Source organism: Poeciliopsis prolifica, unplaced genomic scaffold (genome assembly GCF_027474105.1).
Source record: "Poeciliopsis prolifica strain line A6 unplaced genomic scaffold, Auburn_PproV2 SCAFFOLD087, whole genome shotgun sequence".
Taxonomy (NCBI): domain Eukaryota; kingdom Metazoa; phylum Chordata; class Actinopteri; order Cyprinodontiformes; family Poeciliidae; genus Poeciliopsis; species Poeciliopsis prolifica.
The window spans coordinates 1,376,570-1,397,114 of record NW_026562462.1 but is presented as its reverse complement, the minus strand read 5'-3'; the positions used below and the strand labels follow the sequence as shown (position 1 = coordinate 1,397,114).

At 36.3% G+C, this 20,545-nt stretch overlaps 1 protein-coding gene and 1 long non-coding RNA gene across 2 annotated transcripts; one reads left to right on the top strand and one right to left on the bottom strand.

The window, feature by feature from the left end:
* Positions 1 to 203: 203 nt before the first annotated feature.
* LOC129353327 (uncharacterized) lies at positions 204 to 4,882 on the top strand. The gene is made up of 2 exons (XR_008605006.1): positions 204 to 469; positions 1,552 to 4,882. It is a non-coding gene; the product is annotated as an uncharacterized LOC129353327 (long non-coding RNA).
* A 4,465-nt stretch (positions 4,883 to 9,347) lies between these two features.
* Positions 9,348 to 19,371, bottom strand: LOC129353276 (zinc finger protein 420-like). The gene is made up of 4 exons (XM_055022540.1): positions 19,191 to 19,371; positions 16,235 to 17,610; positions 12,152 to 12,443; positions 9,348 to 10,682 (listed from the first exon to the last, which is right to left on the bottom strand). Exons 1-4 carry the CDS (start codon positions 19,252 to 19,254, stop codon positions 9,898 to 9,900), a joined length of 2,517 nt encoding a protein of 838 aa, XP_054878515.1. The 5' UTR covers positions 19,255 to 19,371; the 3' UTR covers positions 9,348 to 9,897.
* Between the last annotated feature and the right edge of the window lie 1,174 nt (positions 19,372 to 20,545).

Genomic DNA, 20,545 nt, shown 5'->3' with positions numbered 1-20,545 from the left:
AAAACATCATTTTTTGTGTTTTAACTTATAGCGTGTTTCACTTAGCAAATTGATGTACTGGAAAAACACTACTTTCAATTAATATATTAATTTATCTAGCATCACGTTATTAAAAGAACAGATTAATAGGAGATCAGAAATTAATAGCGGAACTGAAAGTCTTCTTAGTTTCTTCCGTGGAGCTACAGTGAAACACGCGAGAAAGGAAAACAGAGCAGGTAGCAGCGTTAGCTTTCCTTCTGCTAGAATGCATTTTGAATACAGGTTTGGTGTTTTGGGTAAAATATTTGACTGTTTGCAGTTAAAATGTATTCAGTTCAGTCCCACAGAGAATTAATCAGCGAGCAGTGAACTGCAGAAACATTGACAGAGTTTAAAGAAATCATCGTCCAGTCGGAGGAAGAGATGGATGATTAGCGCAGACTGCTTGATTTCTCCCGGACTCCCCAGATCATCTTATACCGAATAGGTAGGAAACAGCAGCGTTTGGATGCAGGTTAAGGTCTAAATGTCTGCACCTTTCTGCATGAGGATCATTTTAGTAAACGCTCTTTTCCCGGATAAATGTTTTGTTAGCAGGTAAATGAACGCAGACATCACAATGAGAATGGCTGATTTATGGAGAGAAAATGGAGTTTCTCACAATCTGAGCTTTGTGCTGCGTCAGTGTTTCGTTGTGTAGAGGAAGTAGTGTCAGTAGTCAGTTAAAACGTTGTAGCTCTGGAAGAAGGGACTTTGTAACGGCAGCCCCAAAACAAATACACACATCATGTGCAAATAAAGTTGCCGAAACTGAAGAAGAGTCTGTTTCGTGAGTGCAACACTATTTGTGTGTTTGGTTTCCATCCATCCGTTTTCTAACTCGCTTATCGCGAGAGTTGCTGATGCATTTCCAGCAGTTGCATATTTAGGTTTATATTGTACATATTTCATACTTTAATTGCACTTTTCCAACTGGATTTTCTTTCATTGTACATGTGTAAATCCAAATTAATTCAAAGTCTTTCTATCTTGTTATTAGAGGATGATCAGGGTCTCTGCTCCAACTCTTTATTTCTAGTCCACTCTGTTTCAAACTGCTTTTCAGCTTTATGGAAGAGGAGAATACAGCGGAAACGCGATAAAACCATCAGAAAAGGTTTGTTTTGGTATGTGGCAATATACTTTCAGCAAATGGACCCACAGTTCTTCCTGTCTAACTTAGAAAAGCAAATAATAAAGGAACAAAATTTAAACAACTATTAACCTACAAATATACATTTAACTTTTATTCAAAGTAATAAAAAAAATATATTGAAATAATACAGTTTACTATTAAATACTAACAATAATCCCTACAACATTTAATTTTGTAATAAATAAAATTAATTTTTTAATCAGTTCATTTGAGAATTCTCCAAATGTCAGCTGGATTTGTCGACTGATGTGTATCTCTGTCTACGCTGTTGAATTTTCAATGTTATTTTGTTCATTTCTGTCTTAAACTGAACAATTTCTCCTATTTACTTCAGTAAAGTTAACAATTTCTCTCTTCTCTGTTTCCTTGTCCAGATTCCCTGAAGTGTAACGTTTATAACCAGGAGAGGAGATCCACTCTGGACCAGGAGGAGTTAGAACCTCTGCAGGTGAAACAAGAACAGGAAGAGCCAGAAGATCATCAGATAAAAGAAGAACAGAAGGATCTAGAACACCTGCAGATAAAAGTGGAAGAGAAAGAAGTTTACTGCAGTCAGGGTGAAGAACTGATTGAATTAAAACAGGAGACTGATACCTGCATGGTGGTTCCTGTTGATGAGCAAACATACCAAACTGAATCAGAACCAAACAGGAACCAAGACATCTTAGAAAAGCCTGATAAAACTGAGAACCAAATTCAGGACAGAAGAAAATCTTTCTCATGCGTCATCTGTAAAAAGCGTTTGACTTTCAAATCTGTTTTTGATTCTCACATGAGAACTCATATGGGTGAAAAGAGGTTCACATGTGTGACCTGGAAAAAGTTTTTGTCGAAAACAGGTTTTAACTACAGTTAGGGCCAGAAATATTTGGACAGTGACACAGGTTTTGTTATTTTAGCTGTTGACAAAAATATGTTCAGAAATACAATTTATATATAATATGGGCTGAAAGTGCACACTCCCAGCTGCAATATGAGTTTCCACATCCAAATCGGAGAAAGGGTCTGTAATGCAGAGCCTCCTCTTTTTCAAGGGACCAAAAGTAATTGGACAATGCACTCTAAAGGCTGCAAGTAACTCAAAAGGCCTTTCCCTCGTTAACCTGTAATCAAGTAAGTAGTTAAAAGGTCTGGGGTTGTTTCCAGGTGTGTGGTTTTGCATTTGGAAGCTGTTGCTGTGACCAGACAACATGCGGTCAAAGGAGCTCTCAATTGAGGTGAAGCAGAACATCCTGAGGCTGAAAAAAAGAAAAGATCCATCAGAGAGATAGCAGACATGCTTGGAGTAGCAAAATCAACAGTCGGGTACATTCTGAGGAAAAAGGAATTGACTGGTGAGCTTGGGAACTCAAAAAGGCCTGGGCGTCCACGGAAGACAACAGTGGTGGATGATCGCCGCATACTTTCTTTGGTGAAGAAGAACCCGTTCACAACATCAACTGAGGTCCAGAACACTCTCAGAGAAGTAGGTGTATCTGTCTCTAAGTCAACAGTAAAGAGAAGACTCCATGAAAGCAATACAAAGGGTTCACATGTAGATGCAAACCATTCATCAATTCCAAAAATAGACAGGCCAGAGTTAAATTTGCCCAAAAACACCTCAAGAAGCCAGCACAGTTCTGGAAAAGTATTCTATGGACAGATGAGACAAAGATCAACCTGTACCAGAATGATGGGAAGAAAAAAGTTTGGAGAAGAAAGGGAACGGCACATGATCCAAGGCACACCACATCCTCTGTAAAACATGGTGGAGGCAACGTGATGGCATGGGCATGCATGGCTTTCAATGGCACTGGGTCACTTGTGTTTATTGATGACATAACAGCAGACAAGAGTAGCCGGATGAATTCTGAAGTGTACCAGGATATACTGTCAGCCCACATTCAGCCAAATGCTGCAAAGTTGATCGGACGGCGCTTCACAGTACAGATGGATAATGACCCCAAGCATACAGCCAAAGCTACCCAGGAGTTCATGAGAGCAAAAAGGTGGAATATTCTGCAATGGCCAAGTCAATCACCAGATCTTAACCCAATTGAGCATGCATTTCACTTGCTCAAATCCAGACTTCAGACGGAAAGACCCACTAACAAGCAAGACCTGAAGGCTGCGGCTGTAAAGGCCTGGCAAAGCATTAAGAAGGAGGAAACCCAGCGTTTGGTGATGTCCATGGGTTCCAGACTTAAGGCAGTGATTGCCTCCAAAGGATTCGCAACAAAATATTGAGAAAAAACTTTTTTGTTTGGGTTATGTTTATATGTCCAATTACTTTTGAGCTCCTAAAATGTGGAGTGTTTGTAAACAAATGTGTACAATTCCTACATTTTCTATCAGATATTTTTGTTCAACCCTTTAAATTAAACGTTACAATCTGCACTTGAATTCTGTTGTAGAGGTTTCATTTCAAATCCAATGCGGTGGCATGCAGAGCCCAACTCACAAAAATTGTGTTACTGTCCAAATATTTCTGGCCCTAACTGTACACATTTTCATGTGGGAATTATGGAAAATGTTTTCGTTACAAGGTTAGTTTAACTCAGCACATGATGAGTCACACTGGTGAAAAGTTGTAGAAGTGTTGTCCATACATGTCCTATGTTAAGGTTCACTATAGAATTGATTTTGTTAAAAACTAGAATGAAAGACTGGAGGGGTTTCATGTCTATAAAGATGAAAATTGTTGTTAAAAGTCATCTTTTGAATACTTGGAGATGAGCAACCATCAAAAAACGATAAATTGCATGTTATTGTATTAACATACTGTTTTTGTCAAACCGTATGTTGTGTGTGTTCAACATGAAGAGCTCAGGGCTCTTCATGTTGCTATCTTGTTATTAGAGGATGATCAGGGTCTCTGCTCCAACTCTTTATTTCTAACGGGTCGATTTGTCCAATTTTAGATATTTTTTCCATGTAGCGTTTTTTTTTTGGGGCTTCTGGGAGAAGCTTTTCACAATATAGCCCACTTTGTTTCAAACTGCTTTTCAGCATTATAGCTTGTCCAGATTCCCTGAAGTGTAATGTTTATAACCAGGAGAGGAGATCCACTCTGGACCAGGAGGAGTTAGAACCTCTGCAGGTGAAACAAGAACAGGAAGAGCCAGAAGATCATCAGATAAAAGAAGAACAGGAGGATCTAGAACACCTGCAGATAAAAGTGGAAGAGAAAGAAGTTTACTGCAGTCAGGGTGAAGAACTGATTGAATTAAAACAGGAGACTGATACCTGCATGGTGGTTCCTGTTGATGAGCAAACATACCAAACTGAATCAGAACCAAACAGAAACCAAGACATCTTAAAAAAGCCTGATGAAACTGAGAACCAACATCAGGACAGAAGAAAACCTTTGTCAGGTGTCATCTGTAAAAAACAATTGACTGCCAAATATGCTGTCAGTGATCATATCAGAATTCATGAGGGTGAAAAGCCGTTTTCATGTGTGAACTGTGGAAAAAGTTTTAGTCAGAAAACAAATTTAACTAAGCACATGATGATTCACACTGGTGAAAAGCTGTAGAAGTATTTTCCGTACATGTCCTATGTTGAGGTTCACTATAGAATTGATTTTGTTAAAAACTAGAATGAAAGACTGGTGGGGTTTAATGTCTATAAAGCTGAAAATTGTTGTATGTGTTAAATGTGATCATATGGACGTTGTGCAACCATCAAAAAAAAATTATGATAAACTTTATGTTATTGTATTAACATGCTGTGTCAAACTGTATGTTGTGTTTGTACAACGTGAAGAGCAAAAGCTCAGCTCAGAGCCCTGAGGAGAGCCAGTACTGATGCTGATAGATGAAGAGACATTGTGGTCCATTGTGACTAATTTCATGCATTAACAGAGTTTGACTGGACATGGACTCCCTTCCAGAACTTTCTCACAAGATTGGACTTGAGGGATTGATTTGTATTATTCTATTCTGTATAGAGAAAGTGTGAGGGATGGATGTTGTTTACCTTAATACACTTATCAAAACTACAATGTGATTTTATTCACTGATTTTACATTTTCGCTGATGTACAATGAAAAATACATTTTAAAACTTTGTAAAATCATACATTTATTTTTCTTGATTTTATAAAGTACAGTTGATTATTATTCTCTTCAATAATTTAGTGTTTCTTTTGTCTTAGTTGTATTTTTCTCTTTTCTGCTGCAGCTTATTCTATTACTAGGAAAAGATTTTAGGTTCTGCAAAGAGAACTGGCACTTTATGAGAAATCTGTAGCTGTAATGATCGTTGGATCCACAAGGTGGCGGTAATGGGATGACATGAATGAACGACAATCATAAAACTCCAAAGAAGAAGAAGCAGAACATAATGGCGCCAGGTCTGTTTTGTTGAATGTTTGAGTGTTTCTCTATTAAATATCTCCAGTCCAGCTTAAACCAGTGAATCAGCGAGCAGTGAACTGCAGAAACATTGACAGAGTTTAAAGAAATCATCGTCCAGTCGGAGGAAGAGATGGATGATCAGCGCAGACTGCTTGTTTTCTCCCGGACTCCCCAGATCATCTTACACCGGATAGATAGGAAACAGCAGCGTTTTACTGATGATACAGGTTAGAGAGAGCTGCTTTGGGACCGACGCTGAACTCGGCATCGTTTTTAAAGGGCTGTTATACCAAATTACATGACTGGAATGATAAAGACGCTCCAGCTGAAGATATAAAATACTTAAACTCTTCAACCGTGACCTGAACTGTGTCAAAATTACACAAATGTATTCTAGTAGAAATTTAAAAAAACGCGTCCACATTTTATCTTGAGTCAAAGTGAGTACTTGCTTTTAAAAATGTTTAAAGTATTAAGAGTAAACGTATTTAGCCCATTAATCATTAATCTGTAGTGATTAATGAACTCAACACACAGGATGAGGACTTGACTTTAAATGAAGAAAAGCTTGAATCTGTGGAAATAAAGCAGGAGCAAAAAGAGCTAGAACATCTACTGATAAAATGTGAGCAAGAGGAACTGGAACATCTACAGATAACACTGGAACGAGAAGATTCAGAACATCTAAAGATAAAACGGGAACGAGAAGATTCAGAACATCTAAAGATAAAACGGAACGAGAAGATTCAGAACATCTACAGATAAAACGAGAACGACAACATCAGCAGTTTAAAGACAAGAGGATCAACTCTGCATCAATCAGTCTGAAGAGCAGTTTGTGATGAAACACGAGACTGGAGATATTTTGGTGACTCCTCTTAATGTGCAAATAATCAACAATGAAACAGAATCCAACAGGAACCAATTCTTCTCTCATGGTTCTCCTGAAGTTGAGAACCAAGAAGGAAGCAAATCTGAAGACCCAGAAGAAAAGAGAGAGAAAGAACAGAAACAAAACAATAGATGTCAGAAAACCAAAGGACAGAAAGGGACTTCTGAGGGTTTAAAACAAAATACCCACAAGAAAACTCACAGGGACCTAAATTTATATTCCAGTAAAATTTGTGAAAACAGTCACTTGACAATACATCTGAGGATTCATACTGGCGAGAAGCCTTTTACATGTACTGCATGTGGAAAATGTTTCACTCGAAAAGGTCATTTAGGTACTCACATGAAAAGTCACACAGGTGAGAAGCCATTCCCAGGTTTAAAGTGCAGAAAGAGTTTTAGGGAAAGAAGGGATTTAACTTGTCACATGAGAATTCATACAGGGGAAAGGCCATTCTCATGTAAGAGTTGTGAAAAAAAGTTAATTTATAAAACTAATTTAACAACTCACATGAAAACTCACACAGAAGAGAAGCCTTTCACATGTGTGACCTGCCAAAAAGTTTCAGAAGCAGGTTTTATTTAACTTCCCATATGAGAAGTCACACAGGAGAGAAGCCTTATACATGTATTATTTGTGGAAATAGTTTCACTCAGAAAAGTCAATTAGCTACTCACATGAAAGGTCACACAGGTGAAAAACCTTTTACATGCATGACTTGTGGAAAGAGTTTTAGTGAAAGAAAAATTTTAACTTCTCATATGAGAACGCACACAGGCGAGAAACCTTTCTCATGTGGAAACTGGAAAAAGTTTCTCTACAAAAGATGGTTTAACTTCTCGTATTAGGATTCATACAGGTGAGAAGCCTTTCTCGTGTGTGACTTGTGGAAAAAGTTTCACTCAAAAAGGTCATTTAACTACTCACATGAAAGGTCACACAGGTGAAAAGCCTTTCATATGTATGACTTGTGGAATGCGCTTTAGTGAAAGAAGGAGTTTAACTTCTCACATGAGAAGTCACACAGGCGAGAAGCCTTTCGTATGTGGGACTTGTGGAAAAAGTTTGATAAGTTAAATCTGTTTTAACTTATCACCTCAGGACTCATACTGGTGAGAAACCTTTCTCATGTGGGATCTGTGGAAAAGGTTTGTCTACCAAAGATAGTTTAACTTCTCACATGAGAAGTCATACAGGTGAGAAACCTTTTCTTTTGTGAGACCTGTGGAAAGAGTTTCACCAATAAAAAGTTTACTTGTTCACATGAGGAATCACACAGGTGATATGTTTGAAAGTGAACAAGTAACTTACACTTTAATGCTGTATATACAGTGGAATTAAAAAAGAGTTGTAATTAAAATACTTAAAATTATGCAAATTTCACATTTTATAAGAGATTTCTGATTTTGGAAGGATGACTGAGATATTTTCAGTTTTTTGTTGAAATATCTTTACTGACATACTTGTTAAAGCTAAACAAAATTGTTATTCTAACTATGTCTTTTTCATCAGTTACACAGCTTGAGAAGGTTTTTAGTTTTTAGGATGTTTGAAAGTATTTTGATATAAATTCAATTTCTGTTACGAAAGTGACTGTCAGTGAAACCATGTAATAAAGTCAGTTTACCATGATAGTGGTCTTCTTTTTGTATTTTAGCTGTAAATTGTTTATGTATGTGTGTGTATATATGTATACACACACACACACACATATATTTACTCATCTACTCATATATATATATATATATATATATATATATATATATATATATATATATATATATATATATATATATATATATATTTTCTTGGTCTTTTTGGTCTTTTATCTGTAGATGTTGAAGTTCTGCTTGCTCCTGTTTCATCTGCAGATGTTCCGGTTCTGATTCCTCCTGGATTGCAGTGCTGTTCCTCTCCTGGTCATAGAAATGTTGGTCAGTTAAAAACTCATCTACTGTAGATATAGAAAATTTGGGAAGCTCTGATAATGAAAAAATAAATAAATAAATAAATTCTCTGTAATTATTACAATTATAGAACTATGGCTGTAACTAATGACTATCATTAATCTATCAATAATCCATTAATGTTTTTAGCAAAATTTATTTTCAAGCATCTCTGATTTTTGTGCATTTTCTGCACATAGTATTGACAGACCAATTAATTGGAGTACAAATTAATTTGCTCAGTAATTGGTACTCCAATTAACAGTGGTCACTGACAAAAAAATGATCTAAAACTGATAAATGTAATAAATAAAAAATGCTGCTAAAAATTAACACTTAAAAATATTATTTTTGAATTGTGATTCAACAAAATCTAAAACAGGTTTGGACAAAAATGATGGTTCACTGCAGAAACAAAATCTTACGAAGTATTTTTGTCTAGTTTCGTGTTCAGATATCTTAGTACACTTGAAAAATATGAAACTAACTTAAAATAACTGCAGCAAAATATAGGAACTTGTTTTAGGTCAATATTTGAAAGTAAAAAAACATACATATTGTCAGAATAAAGGCTGACAATAGCAGTCTAGTGCAGTTTCCCGAGCCTGGTCCTTAACGCTCTTTACATGGACACATTAATTTGCTGCTTGTGTTACACAAGTTTATGCTTTTTTGTGCCATTTTATTTATAAGTCTATTGTGAAATAATATTTAATCTGTTACTCATATGTCCCTGCAGAGAAAATTAAATGATAATTTGTTGCTTAAGAATTTTTCTGTGCTATTTTCACATTTCAAATATGGTTGTGGTTAAAAGCTTAACCACAACCATAGAGTTTTAACAATCTGGAGAAATAAATTAGCTGACTCTTTTATATCTCAATTAATCACAAATCGGATTGTCATTTAAAACTTTAAACATTCATGACAAAACTAAAACTTAGTTTTAAATTTAAAACTTGTTTTAAAAAAACTCCAGAGACAACAATGATGCTGCATCAACCAGGTTTTATTACTTTTCTATTCATAACACTGAACACGAAGGGAAACACATTAAAATGTCAGATATGCTTTTATGTATTTAAACTTCAATGGTCCCTAATAGCGACCAGGATTTCATGTTTATTATGAGGAAAAACTGACAACCAGTCCATTTGTTCTGTAAAACCTAGACAATTTTTTATTCCAAGACATTTTTAAATCAGACATTTAAATTATTTGATCAACACATTCTTCAATGAAAACAATCTGCACATAAAAAAATACACTGGAAAAACATCACAAGTCAGACTTGCTTTGAAGTCAATGAAGATCCATGCAGAGGAAGACAAAAAGATCAAACATCAGCACTGTTTGGTTCGCCGATTGAACCTCCCTTTAAACTGGGAAGTCAAATTTGGCAGAAAGACATTACATTAGTGTAATTAATATTTTAGTGCGATTCTTTTTTTTCCACCAGAAAAATTTAGTTAAGCTGTGATCACTTATTAATCACTCCAGATTCTGATTAATTGAGTCTCAAAAGCATCTTTATGCTTCAGTTTTACGCCTTCTCTCCAGTGTGGATTCTGGTGTGACGAGTTAATTTCGATCTTTGCCGGAAGGTTTTTCCACAGAACATGCAGGAGAACGGCTTCTCACCCGTGTGAACCCGCATGTGATACGTCAAACTGCTTTTCTGGGTGAAGCTTTTTCCACAGGTCAGACATGAGAAGGGCTTCTCAGCTGTGTGAATTCTTGAATGAATGAGTAAAATACTTTTGAAACTGAAGCTTTTTCCACAGGTGATGCACGAGAAGGGCTTCTCACCGGTGTGACCCTTCATGTGATACGCTAAGTTACCTTTCTGACTGAAGGATTTTCCACAGGTGACGCAGGAAAACGGCTTCTCACCTGTGTGAATTCTCATGTGTCTCGTTAAGTGACTGTTTTGAGGGAAAATTTTGCCACAAATTTTACAGGAGTACAGATTCTTGAATGTATGAGTTTTCAGGAAGTTGTTTTGTTTTGGTTCTTCGTCTTTTCTGGATCCAGGGTCTTCAAGATCCTTTTTCTGGTTATGTTTAGAAGCAGATTTTTCCTTATTGCAAAGAGTCATTGTTGAAGTATCAATCTCCTGCTTCAACATAAGACTCTCTTGATCCTCACTGATGTAGAGTTCCTCCTCTTCCTCTTTTATCTCCAGATGTACCAGCTCCACCTGCTCCTCTTGATCCTCTTGGTCCCGTTTCATCAGAAGAGGTTCTGGTTCCTCCTCGTCTAAACTGGTTTTCTTCTCCTGGGTAGAGGGCTGCTGGTTGTCTTTACTGCCATAATATTGAGGCAGTTCTGGATGAGAAAAAAGAAGAAAAGATTAGAAATGTGAGAGAAAGAAAGCCCAGTTCGCTTTAAAGGGAACCTGTAATGCAAGATTCACATTTTTCACATTTCTGTTCTTCCATTTGGGTCTCAACTACTTCTAGAAACAGTTTAAACTGTTTTGGCAATAGGATAATATTGTTTGATGTCTGGTGTCCCAATTGTTAAGTCCCATTAGAGGGCACTGCCCCGTTACCTAGTAACCCCAGGCAACCCAAGTTGAGATCCTGGACGTTTAGTCAGCGGTTAAACCACTGTATGTACTGTACAATTTCTGCTGGACAAGTATTTGTTGTTGATTTATCATTCAGAAAGCACTTGCTGCATTCTTGTTGGTTGTGCATGAGGCTCTACTTCTGCTTGTCTAAGATGTACGGTTGTATAATTGTGCATCTGTTTGCAAACATTTTCACATGCAAGTGTATATGTTGAGCTTGGGGACATGGCCAGCAGAAGCTTATTTGTATTTAGTGACAAAAGGCACTAAAACAGTTCATTCTTAAAGGAGCTCAAAATGGGCAGAACTGACTAGACTAAAATATTTTTATTCAAGAATAATTTTGTGCAAAAAAATAACATGTTTAGAGTAGTAGGTCACTAAAAGCTCATTGGGCCAAATATACTAAACAGTTTCCTATTTCTCCACTAGATGTCACTGAAACCGAGCTTAGAGTGAGTTAACACATTCTTGATACAATAAAAATATTTGATTGATTCACCTCCTATATATGAGTCAGAATAGAAGTAAATAGTAATAAATGAAGTTTCATTATCATAATGCAGACAGAACTAGTCTACTTGCAAAAAGACTACTTTTACTACTCTGCACAAACACAAAAGTAAACTCTTTTTCATTATCTTACCAATTTTTTCATAATTGTATATTGCATCTTAATGTGTATATTTTAATTTATTATAAGTCTATTTTTTATTGTTGTCAATTTTTTGTGTATTCATTTGTTAACTGAATTTTAGCCAAAAGGTTGTATCTTAAACTGAAGACGGTGTAACTTTGTCTAAATAATCGATACTAGAGGAAAAATTTATAAATTTTTGTGTTTGAAATGGTTTAACAAAAACGACTTTGAAATCAATAACAGAAAAATTTACTTTCCAAGGACGCTTGCATCAATTATAACGGTACCCTTGCCACTCTCAATATGGCGGACGCGATGACGTTTCGTGTCTACTGGACAACGAAGCCAATGTGGCGTCTGGCTCGTTTGTGGGCTTCGCCGTATTTTCTGGGAATGGGGGCTGGCTTGACCGCGGCGAATGGGCCCGAAGTCGCATTTACCTGGTTAAATGAAGCTGTAGAAATGTCGACTTTAAACTAAACCCATCATATGAGCTCAAATCTTCCCAACAGCACAAATAAATTAGCGCCGCTGAGTTTTTTTCCACATCTGTCGGTGTGAAGTCCAGCAGTCTGAGCTTACCATCGACCTCCTCTTCGGACTTGACGATGATTTCTTTGAACTCAGGAAATGTTTCTTCGGCGGGAGTTTCATGCTCCTTTCTTAGCGCTCTCTGAGGCTGAGCTGAATACATTTTTACTGCAGACAGTGAAATGCTCTGCCGAAAAGCACAGATGGAGTCTCCTGTCAGTCTCAGAAGCAAAGCTAACGCTGTCAGGCTCTGTTTGGATCTGCCGTGCTTCTCCCTATGACGCTCAGGGAGAAACTGTGATCTAACTTTAGTTCCGCTTAAATTTGAACTTGAAAATAACAACTGGAAATTGATTAAATATAGCTAAATGTTTTTGTAAAATTGTTAAGTGCAATATCACAGTTTTAGGTTAGCCTATTATCACAAACAGCCTGTTTGTTTCAGCTCTGATGAGGAATTTTTGGATTTCTGTAAAAAAAATTTTTTTACACTTTTGACAAACATTTTTTGAAAATCTAAAATCAGGAAGTGTCTGATACTAAAAACTTTGAATCTAATAAAAGTAAATGGTGCTTCTAATATTAGTCACTGTGCCTTGTGTGTGTTTACACTAACAAAGATAGACACTTTCTGCACAATGGGCACCATACAGTCTTTCTTATCTTTTTATGATGTGAATTTTGACCATTTGATCTGAGAATGGGTCACTTTTATGGATGCCAGAAGATACCTGGATTTCCCACAGGATTAGTCAAGGACCATTTTATCATTCAAGTATCTTGAAAGAGTTGCTGCTGATAGCGATGCTGTGGGCAGGAAAGATCTCTGGTAGCAATCAGTCTTGCAAGGCCTCTGACTGAAGGCTTTAACTTGCTAACAGCTCAATATTCAGGCAGCAGAGACGACATTCTAAAGTAACGTGTCCTTCATAACACAGTTGTTGGAGAACAGTTTCTAACCCACCAGGTTTGCTTTTGCAGCTCCTATTTACAGCACTTCCTTTGAGCTTTTAAGATGCTAATCAGCTGTTTGCAGTTGTCAAAACAACACCATGTTGCCACGGTTACATGGCAACATTTGAAGGCAATTTAACTAAAACATTAAATTTAAATCAGCAAGACAATTGTTTTGGTTTTAACTCAGAAATCAGAGTTTATGAAGTTGATTTTACAACAAGAGAAACGTTGTCTATTTGAATTGTGAGTTTTAACTTAATGCTGCAATCAAGTTAAAATAAATACTTATTTTTACTTTAGGAGGATTTAAATTTTTGTGTCAAATTCCATGAACAAAATTTCTGACCTGAAAAGTAATTTTATTAAACATAACAATAAATTCTGCCCAGAAACATTTAGTGTGAACAGGACAATAAAGTAAACATTAATAAAACACAAGAGTCAGATCAATGTTTTAACATGCCACTAAGCATTCTGGGAAATATTGCCCACTCCTGTCTTTTTCTTCTTTCAGTGAACCTAAAAACTTTAGTTAAGTTCTTGGAGGTTTGACAAAATTAATAAAAAGTTAACACACCTAACTCCTGTAAGTTTATCTTTAACAAACTCACATTTAGGTTCAAAATCTAAAACTGGCTAAATTTATTTAACTTAAAAAGTAGAAGATAGTAAATACAACTAAATGAGACTGAAATGTTTTGAAGTGGGCAAAGCATCCAAATGCACAGAGAATAATAATCTAAGCACTGAAGCTTTTTTTTTTTGTCAATGTACATTTATTGAACTTTACACAGAGAATAAACACTAAAAACAGCACTTGGGGCAAAAACATGAAACCCCCCCCCCCAGCGGGTTATACAGTGACTATCCAAAAAACAAATAACACCTAATGCAGAGGGCGCCATGATCAGTCAGAGTAGATCTGATTCTTTCATTTAAAAAAAACCCAACATGACAGATGCATCTGTGGAATCGTCACTTTTCTAGTTCAAGAGAATGAACCGATGTGCTAGAAGGGGGGAGCAGGACATGCAGTTAAATGGCAGCTTTGTGAGAGAAATATTGTTTTTTGATGCACCAAAGAGAGAAATGGGTGAACAGTGACTCTAAAAACTCCTGAATAAGCTGAAAAAATTGAAGACCAGAATTCTGTTAGAATGGGACACGATGAAAAAGTGGCAGAGTGTGTAAGGTTTACTCCATCACAAATGGTGTTTATGTGGGAGAAGATTTCTGACAGTATGGAGCCTTTCTACCATCTTAAATTTAATAAATACACATAAATGGAGGCAGATTGGATTCACTGAGGTGTTGTTCTTCAGCTATGTTTGTATACGTGTCTTTCTCCTAATGGTCTCTTATTACTGACAACGAGGAATCCTGCACTGCAAATACTGTAAAGCTGCATTTATGCATTTATGGCCGGTGAGATTTAATTTTATCTCGTCCGACCAAAGGGCGTGCTTCCAGTCAGCAGAGTATTTCTCCAGGCTGTTGTTGGCGTTCTTCAGTCTGGCATGACTTCCCTGCAGAAATTGAGTGTTTCTTTAGTAATGGTCGTCTAGCCTGGTTTGGGTTTAAAAATTTAGTAAAGGAGGCGGTTGAAAGGAGAGATGGATGGATTATTCGCTCAGATTAATATCACTTGGGAAAGTTTCTAAAAAAAAAGTTACGTTCACAATTGGAACATTGTTATTTTGATCAAACTGTTAAAGACTGTTTGCAAAATCAAATCTATGAAATGTTTTTTTTAATCCATCTTCAATGAGGCCTAGATTTTATGAAAGGAAAGAAAAAGGTTGTCACTGTAATAAAAAAAAGGCCAACATTGACTACATCTAAGTTAATGAATTGTGATTCATATACTTTCATTCATACAACTCTAACAGAACTGCTGTGGAGATGGAAAATAACAATCTAGCTCTTACAGTGATGTTTTTTCCTTTTTGTTAGACTTTCCTCTCTACGGGTACAAAAGTCCTCTGGACTGAAGTATTTTTATAACTGCATGCTACTTATGTTGAAATTGTGACTTACTGTAAAGTATTTTTCATTCTTTGTTATGGTTTTTATGTTTTTATATTCAATTGTTCTGTGAGCCTGTGAATTTGTAGACGTTGGACAGAAATGTCCCCATTGTGGGACAGTAAAGAATATTTCTATTCTTAGATTCTAACTAAATTTTAATGTGGGACCAAAATAAAAAAGGTTCGAGTTGATGATTTCCTTTAGTAAGAGCATTTAATCAACATAGACGGGACTTTAGAAAGCCTGCCAATCCACTACTAGCAGAACTAATTTCTAGCACGTTTAGGATTGTAAAGGTTTAGGTGGCAATAAATGAGGTTTACAGACAAATACAAGACTTTCATGAACAACCAGAAGTGTTAAATCCATACATGCAAACATTCACATTTATTAACTGTCTTAGAGTCTTTTCATTGGTTCTCATCCTGTTCTCCACCTGTGATGCAGCAGCAGCAAATTAAGTTTTTCTGTACCCACAATGCAATACTGTTCCACAGCAACAGTTTAAAATCTTCTTGATGTGCTGTGTGCTTTCTGACCAGTTAACTAGGTAAAATCAGCATTAGCGTTAGCAATACTCAACAACTATAAAACTGAAATTATGAGGGGGAATGTCTGTTCTAAGTGCCACCGTACAGGTTGACGTGTAGCGACACATTTCACCAATATAGGGCGACATACTCCATGTCATGACATTAACACATGGTGGGTATCAACATGATTGAATTTAGTATTTTAGCATTAGCTTTGACTAAATACAGTGTTGGTCTAGTGCTTTAGTGTTAGCAGAAATGTTTATGATAAGTGCTACAGTGTTAGCACAGCTAACTTTTAAGTTAGCTGTGTCACTCACCTCTGTTCTACAAATAACATGCTATCCAACGTTAAATAATCACACTTAAAACAATAAAACCTTAATAGAAAGTAAAGTACATAGTGGGTATATTTTCTATAAATATACATATATTTCTTTTTAAATGTTTAAAAGGTAAAATAACAGGTTATAAATATAAGATTTGTTATATTATTTACTTTTGAATTAACTGAAAGTTTTACTCTTTTTTTTAACTTGCAAGATCAATTATTTTCACAAGTGCCCAAGAAGTGCAGCTTAATAAACTACAGACTATGTGATTTCTCAGGTTAAACATTTTCTCGTGTGTGAGTCCCCATGTGAAACTTCAAACTATGCCTGCCACTGAAACACTTTCCACAGGTCTGACAGGAGAAAGGTTTCTCCCCTGTGTGGGTTCTCATGTGATCTGTCAGGTGGCTGCGCCGCGAGAAGTACTTCCCACACACTTCGCATGGATAGGGTTTCTCTCCTGAATGCGTTCTCATGTGAACAGTCAGTAGGCTACTCCGAGAGAAGGACTTACCGCATAGCCCACATGGATACGGCTTCTCACCTGTGTGAATCCTCATGTGGACATTTAAGGCACTGTTATGGGTGAAATGTTTCCCGCAGGTGAGACACGGGAATGTCTCGCCTGTGTGAGTGATCATGTGGACGTTTAGGTGGCAGCTCCGGGAGAAGCGTTTCCCGCACACCCCGCAGGGATACGGCTTTTCACCCGTGTGGGTTCTCATGTGGACGGTTAAGGCGCTGCTTTGAGTGAAGCTTTTCCCACATGACAGACATGGGTAAGGCTTCTCACCCGTGTGTATTCTCATGTGAGCAGTCAGGCTGATCTGCCTGGTAAAACCTTTCCCACAGGTCACACACGAGAAAGGTTTCTCACCAGTGTGTGTTCTCATGTGACGAGTTAAATCCCCGCTGTCGTTGAAACCTTTACCGCACACTTCGCATGGATAAGGTCGCTCGCCTGTGTGAGCTCTCATGTGACGGGTCAGGTTACATCTCTGAGTGAACGTTTTTCCACAGGTCAGACACGTGAACGCCTTCTCACCTGTGTGAGTTCTCATGTGATCATTTAAGTAACTACTGAGTGTGAAATATTTATCACAAACGTCACAGGAATACAGGTTCTCGTTCCGGCTTGAGTCGGAGTCTTCAGGATTGCTTCCTTCATGGTTTTGGTTCTCAGCTTCTGGAGAGTACTGGGAGTCGGGTCCATTCATGATTGGTTCTGGCTCAATACAGTCTCTTTCCTCAAAGGAATTAGCCTCCAGCTTCAGTGGAACCTTCTCCTCATCCTGACCAATGCACATTTCCATCTCTTCCACTTTCACCTGCAAGATTTCCAGTTCCTCTGGTTCTGGTTTCATGTGTTGATTCTTTCGCTCCACATGGTTCTGCGATCTGTGCAGGGCCTCTTGTTTCACCTTGTGTTCCTTTTTGACCTGCACAACTTGTAGTTCCACCTGTTCTTCCTTAATCTCTTGATGTTGTAGTGCCATCTGGTTCTCAGTTACATTCAGAAGTTCCTGCTTCTTCTTGCCGTCTGTCATCTGCAGCGGTTTCAGTTCATCTCTTTCTTCTTTAATCTGAACAATTTCTTGTTTCTCCTGGTTCACATTAGAGCTCCCATCCTGATGATCTGTGAAATTCTGCCGCAGACGATCTGGACAGGCAAACAAACAAAGGAACAATGTTACAGAAAGCTGTGTGATCTACAGATTACAAATGTGAATTTTACATTTTCGATTTAATTACTATCCATACAGTTGATTCATATTTTAATCTATTGACTGAAGATTTTTTAAGGATTATTTTAAAAAAATACATCTAAAAAAACCTAAAAATTTGACTGCAACATTTTGAAAAAGATGCCACAAAATCAGTAATTTTAGGCAGCGACAAACACAAAAAACATACTGGAGGGACGGATTATTACAAGGAAAGCAGCTGCAGAATACAACTCCTCCATCTTGATCACAGGTGTCAAACTGAAGGCCCATGGGCCAAATCCGGCCCGCCATAAGTATTTATGTGGCCCTCCAAACTCTAAAAAAATCACATAAATTGAACATTAAGATAAAAGTTTTGTGCTTAGGTAGTATTTTGTATAGAACCAAATTATTAATGTGAAAAGATATTCAAAAATTGTCACATTTTAAGAAATCCTAATTGATCACAGAAAGAACTTTAATGTTTTCACTGCAAAACATAAAATCTTGCTCAGTGAAATAAGACAAACTTAACTTAAAAGTAACTTTTCAGCAAGATATACTGGCTGGCTTTAAGTAAATAATTTCTTAGTATAGATAAAAAAGTATTTGTTCCATTGGCAGATTAATTAACCTGTAACAGGGAGAAAATATTTTTAAATAATCAGCCAGTGGAACTAATACTCTGCTGACTTAAAGCAAGCTCATATTTCCTGCTAAAATGTTATTTGTAAATTATTTTTGCATTATTTCAAGTGTACTAAGATTTTCATTATAAACTAAACTAAAAACACCTGGAAAGAGTTTGTGTTTTTGCACTGTTAGAGCTTTATTAATGGGTATCTTTTATTATTGCAGTCTGCCACAACCGAAATTCATAATGTTAATGTGACTTGAAATAAAATGTTTAACATTCCTTATCTAGATTAATAAAATAGAGGTAATCATTTCTACAATGACAAGCTCATCAGGAAGGACAGCTGTGTGCTTGACCCAGTGCAGGGGGAGACAGGAGGATTCTGGCTAAAATAACATCACTAATCGCATCTTTAATGTAGTTCGAATTAGTTTTCCATCTATAATCTTCAAATCTCTGTTTCATTCATTCGATAGTGGCTGCTGCCTGCGACCAGGAGGTTACGCAATAGCTCAGGTCAGACACAATCACAGCCTGGATATAAACATTAGCAGCAAGAAACAACAGCACCATATATATGCATTTAGTGCTTCTTTCCATCAGCTGTTAGAGTCTAACCATTTCTGCTTTCAACAAACTCAATAAGTATTTACATCTTTTTTTTAATTACCATTTATTTTATTCTGTTTTAATACCCGGAAGAGGTGGGTAAAGTACCCAAACATTGTACTCAAGTAAAGAGTAGTTTCCAAACAGTGAAGGGTTTCTCTATTTCTGTTCTATTCTGTCTGCTGACTTTCACTCCACTATTTATAATAATCTATAAATAAACACAACAACCTGCAAAGCGCGTTTAAAACAGTTTTATCTAATCTGTTAACGCAGAAGGTGTCCAACCTGCTCCGTTTCGGGTTGTTTGGGATCTTCTGTTCAGATCCAGCAGCCTGTCACCTGAATCCATGTCTTCTTCTTCGGTCGCTTTTTGTTAAATCTTTAAGAGGCCGAACTGAATATATTGTTGTTGTAAACATTCACATCGCCGTCATTCTACGGCTGAAATGGTTTAATTCTGCTCACAGACGGGAATCCGATCTATTTCGCTGCTATCAATGACCCGTTGTCTCATTGTGGCGCTCCGGGGGAAAACTGGAACCCGACTTTTCGTTCCGCTTCCAGTTTATCTTAACAGGGGAAGTAAAAGCAGTCTCTGAATTTAATTATTGTTGCATACGTCATTCGCAAAATCCTTGTGAACGTTGTCTGGAAGAAATAAGCAATAATAATCAATATTTTTTTAATCATAAACTGTAATTAAGATCGACAGCAAAACCTCTAACAATAAATTAATGCATACATATCCACACAAGTACTTGTTTTAAAAGCATTGCTTCATAAAGTTTTAGTGCATGAACAATTCAGTAAAATATGACATATTTGGTATGTATACTTAATATAGCGTTTCAAATATCAGATTAATAAGAAAAAATGACTTTTTACAATATATATTTTTACAAATATACTTTCTTGTCCATTTTTCTTACACATTTGTTAGTTATCTGCATTTAGTTATATTTAGTTTGAAAACAAATACTACTTTTCTCTAAGTAATAATCTACATATCACTCAGAAATAATTCAATCATCTGAAAAGAGTGAGTAGAGTTTAGTAAACTCATTTTACTCAATCTTGAGAACATTTTAATAAAAAGTTATTTTATGTATTTATTTGACCAGGTAATTATTATTATTAGTTTTTTTTTTATCATTAATTTCTTCGTCAAGCAATAGTAATTCCAGAATCTGGGATTTTTGGAGAACTTTTGACATGGACTTCGTCATACATTACACAAAATTTATATTCACCTAGTGAGAACTAGCATGATAAAAGTAATGACTCTAATTAGGTCTAAAACCTATTCTATTTTTTTTTATCTCTTTTGAAAATTTAACAAGGAACACGTTCTTTTTTTAAGTACATTTTGACACAATGAACTGAGCAGAAAAGAGAAAATTCTGAATATATACAAGAATAATCATACAAAACTACATAGTGTGATGAAAATAAAGCAGCAAATATAAAAAATACAAAAGGAATTTTAAATCTTAACTTAAGATATTAACATATCTGTATAAAATAATTTTTGTTGTAACTTTTAAACACTTCCTTAAATAAAATCTTTAAAATGTTTAAAATTTGTGTGATGTTCAAGAAGCAATATTTATGAATAAAATGAATTTTCTATAATAATGAAA

Bases quoted from the DNA above. Each gene is read 5' to 3' on its own strand.
- LOC129353276 (XM_055022540.1), bottom strand. From the start codon at position 19,254: ATGGATTCAGGTGACAGGCTGCTGGATCTGAACAGAAGATCCCAAACA. The intron at 17,611-19,190 runs GTTGGACACCTT...TTGCCTGTCCAG, and splicing joins AACAACCCGAAACGGAGCAG to ATCGTCTGCGGCAGAATTTC. The intron at 12,444-16,234 runs GTTTAACCTGAG...ATCAATTTCCAG, and splicing joins GGACTCACACACGAGAAAAT to TTGTTATTTTCAAGTTCAAA.